Here is a 1,932-nt window from a genome sequence, read left to right as displayed (position 1 = left end):
CTCTTCCATTTTAATTCCAGGTTGCATATTACAATATTTAAGGGCATATCAGATTGGTCTGCTCTGACCATAAAGTCACACCAACCATAGGGTTGGTTGGTATAAGATTGAAATGGGTAAATAATGTACCCTGTGAAAACCCTATGAAATAGCTCCCCAATACCATTCTGATGTATATATTTAATGTATTACATGAATGGAGACCACAGCCCTTCCAACAATACATTTAAACTGTGTTTTACTGTGATTTTTCTCCACCCTGCTGCATGTATTCATATGTATCCCATTTCAAATGTGTTCCAGTGCAGCTTTACTTCCAGGCTATTATGACACATCTGTCAGTTTCTTCTATGTTCCTAGGCCTAGTACAATTAAAAAACAAATATTGTTTTTTGGTCACTACTATGCAGGAACATACCTGCTACTGGTGCAACTAGCAAACCAAAAACACCCATAATAGTGGGTTATTTAGCCTGATAAAAACATCACTGCCGACAGACACAAGCAGAAATGTAGCAGCCTGTACACCTAATCATTAGCGATCTGACATGCTGTATTGCATGGAAACTGTAGTCTACTAACAACAGCTACATAGTCGCTAGTTTACTATGGTCCTGTCCTCTGACCAGGTCAACAAAGTGGTAATGTTGTGTATTGTATATACAGTAATTTACTTCAAACAGTTTTTTCATTTAATTAATACACAAGAGAAAAAATGTATGTACAAACATTTTTCATTACATTCTGTCATTTAAGCAGATGCCTCTTATCCAGAGCGATTTACGACAAATTAGGATCCGTCAGATTCCCTGATGTTGTGAATCTCTTCCCACAGTCAGTACAGGAATACGGATTCTCTCCTGTGTGTATTTTTAGGTGTATTTTTAGCTTTGATAAAATTGAGAAAATCTCTTCACAATGTGGGCAGTGGTGAGACCTCTTAGCTCTGTGATCTTCCTGTTGTTGCTCTCCGGATATAGAGAATGTCTCAACATGGTCTCCTGTGTGAACAACATCAGAAGAACCAGTCAGTTGGTGTGATATACATGTCAATCACATGTATATTATGAAGCCCTTTTTACATCAGCAGTTGTCAGAAAGTGCTTTACAGAAACCCAGCCTAAAAACCCAAAGAGCAACCTATGCAGATGTAGAAGCACAGTGGCCACGAAAAACTCCCTAGAAAGCAGGAACTTTGGAAGAAATGTAGAGAGGAAACAGGCCCAAAGAGGTGGCCAGTCCGCTTCCGGCTGTAGCCGGGTGACATATGTATTCATATCAGTTGGCTGTACAATACAGGGGAATAAAACTATTCTAAAAGTCGATAAGACGTGAAAGCTAAAAAGGGGCGTGTCATCCTCCACTCACCATCACAAGGGTTAGTAACTACACAGACTAATTTCATAGAACTTCAAAACACTGGCAGTTTGTCTACTTCACTTCTTTAGTCTACTCTCTGAGCACTCCAGATAGCCCAGTGAATAAAACAAATGCTGGCAATACTGATGTCAAACCATGCAAGTGTCAGTAGCATGAAATAACATCTACCTTCTCATTGAAACAGTTCATCATGAAACAGTTCTACAGCAACTTTTCATGCACAGTGGGAAGTTGGAACGAACAACAAACTTGGTTAGATAGAACCTGATCTTACCATAAGAAACAGATGTCCCAATCTTCTCCTCCTCTTCTTCATCTTTAATGTTGACATTCAGCTCCAGTGTTTGACTGCAGTCTTCCAGCTTCACTGATGCCATCTCTGGACCCTGCAGTGCAAACTGGGCTCCACTGTCACAATCAGGACCCAGTGACTGTAGGTTTGGACTCCGTGTGGAAGGAGAGAGGCAGGCTGGGTTTGTCCTCACTGTTGATGTTACCGGCTTCAGACTTAATTCTCGTCGTCCTGTAGATATAATGAGAAACAGACACAAA

The 1,932-nt window shown here is 40.4% G+C and overlaps 1 protein-coding gene across 2 annotated transcripts in view; it reads right to left on the bottom strand.

Moving 5' to 3' along the window:
* The window catches only part of LOC112074966 (zinc finger protein 34-like), a 182,657-nt gene that overhangs the window by 87,117 nt on the left and 93,608 nt on the right, over nt 1-1,932 (bottom strand). For both annotated transcript variants that reach the window (XM_070440726.1, XM_070440725.1), the window contains exon 2: nt 1,655-1,903. In XM_070440726.1, coding sequence (XP_070296827.1) covers nt 1,655-1,903 — 249 coding nt within the window. The remainder of the gene's footprint in view (nt 1-1,654; nt 1,904-1,932) is intronic.

This window comes from Salvelinus sp. IW2-2015, unplaced genomic scaffold (genome assembly GCF_002910315.2).
Source record: "Salvelinus sp. IW2-2015 unplaced genomic scaffold, ASM291031v2 Un_scaffold2906, whole genome shotgun sequence".
Classification (NCBI taxonomy): Eukaryota; Metazoa; Chordata; class Actinopteri; order Salmoniformes; family Salmonidae; genus Salvelinus; species Salvelinus sp. IW2-2015.
The sequence above is the reverse complement of the archived record's forward strand: the minus strand, read 5'-3'. Positions and strand labels throughout refer to the sequence as shown.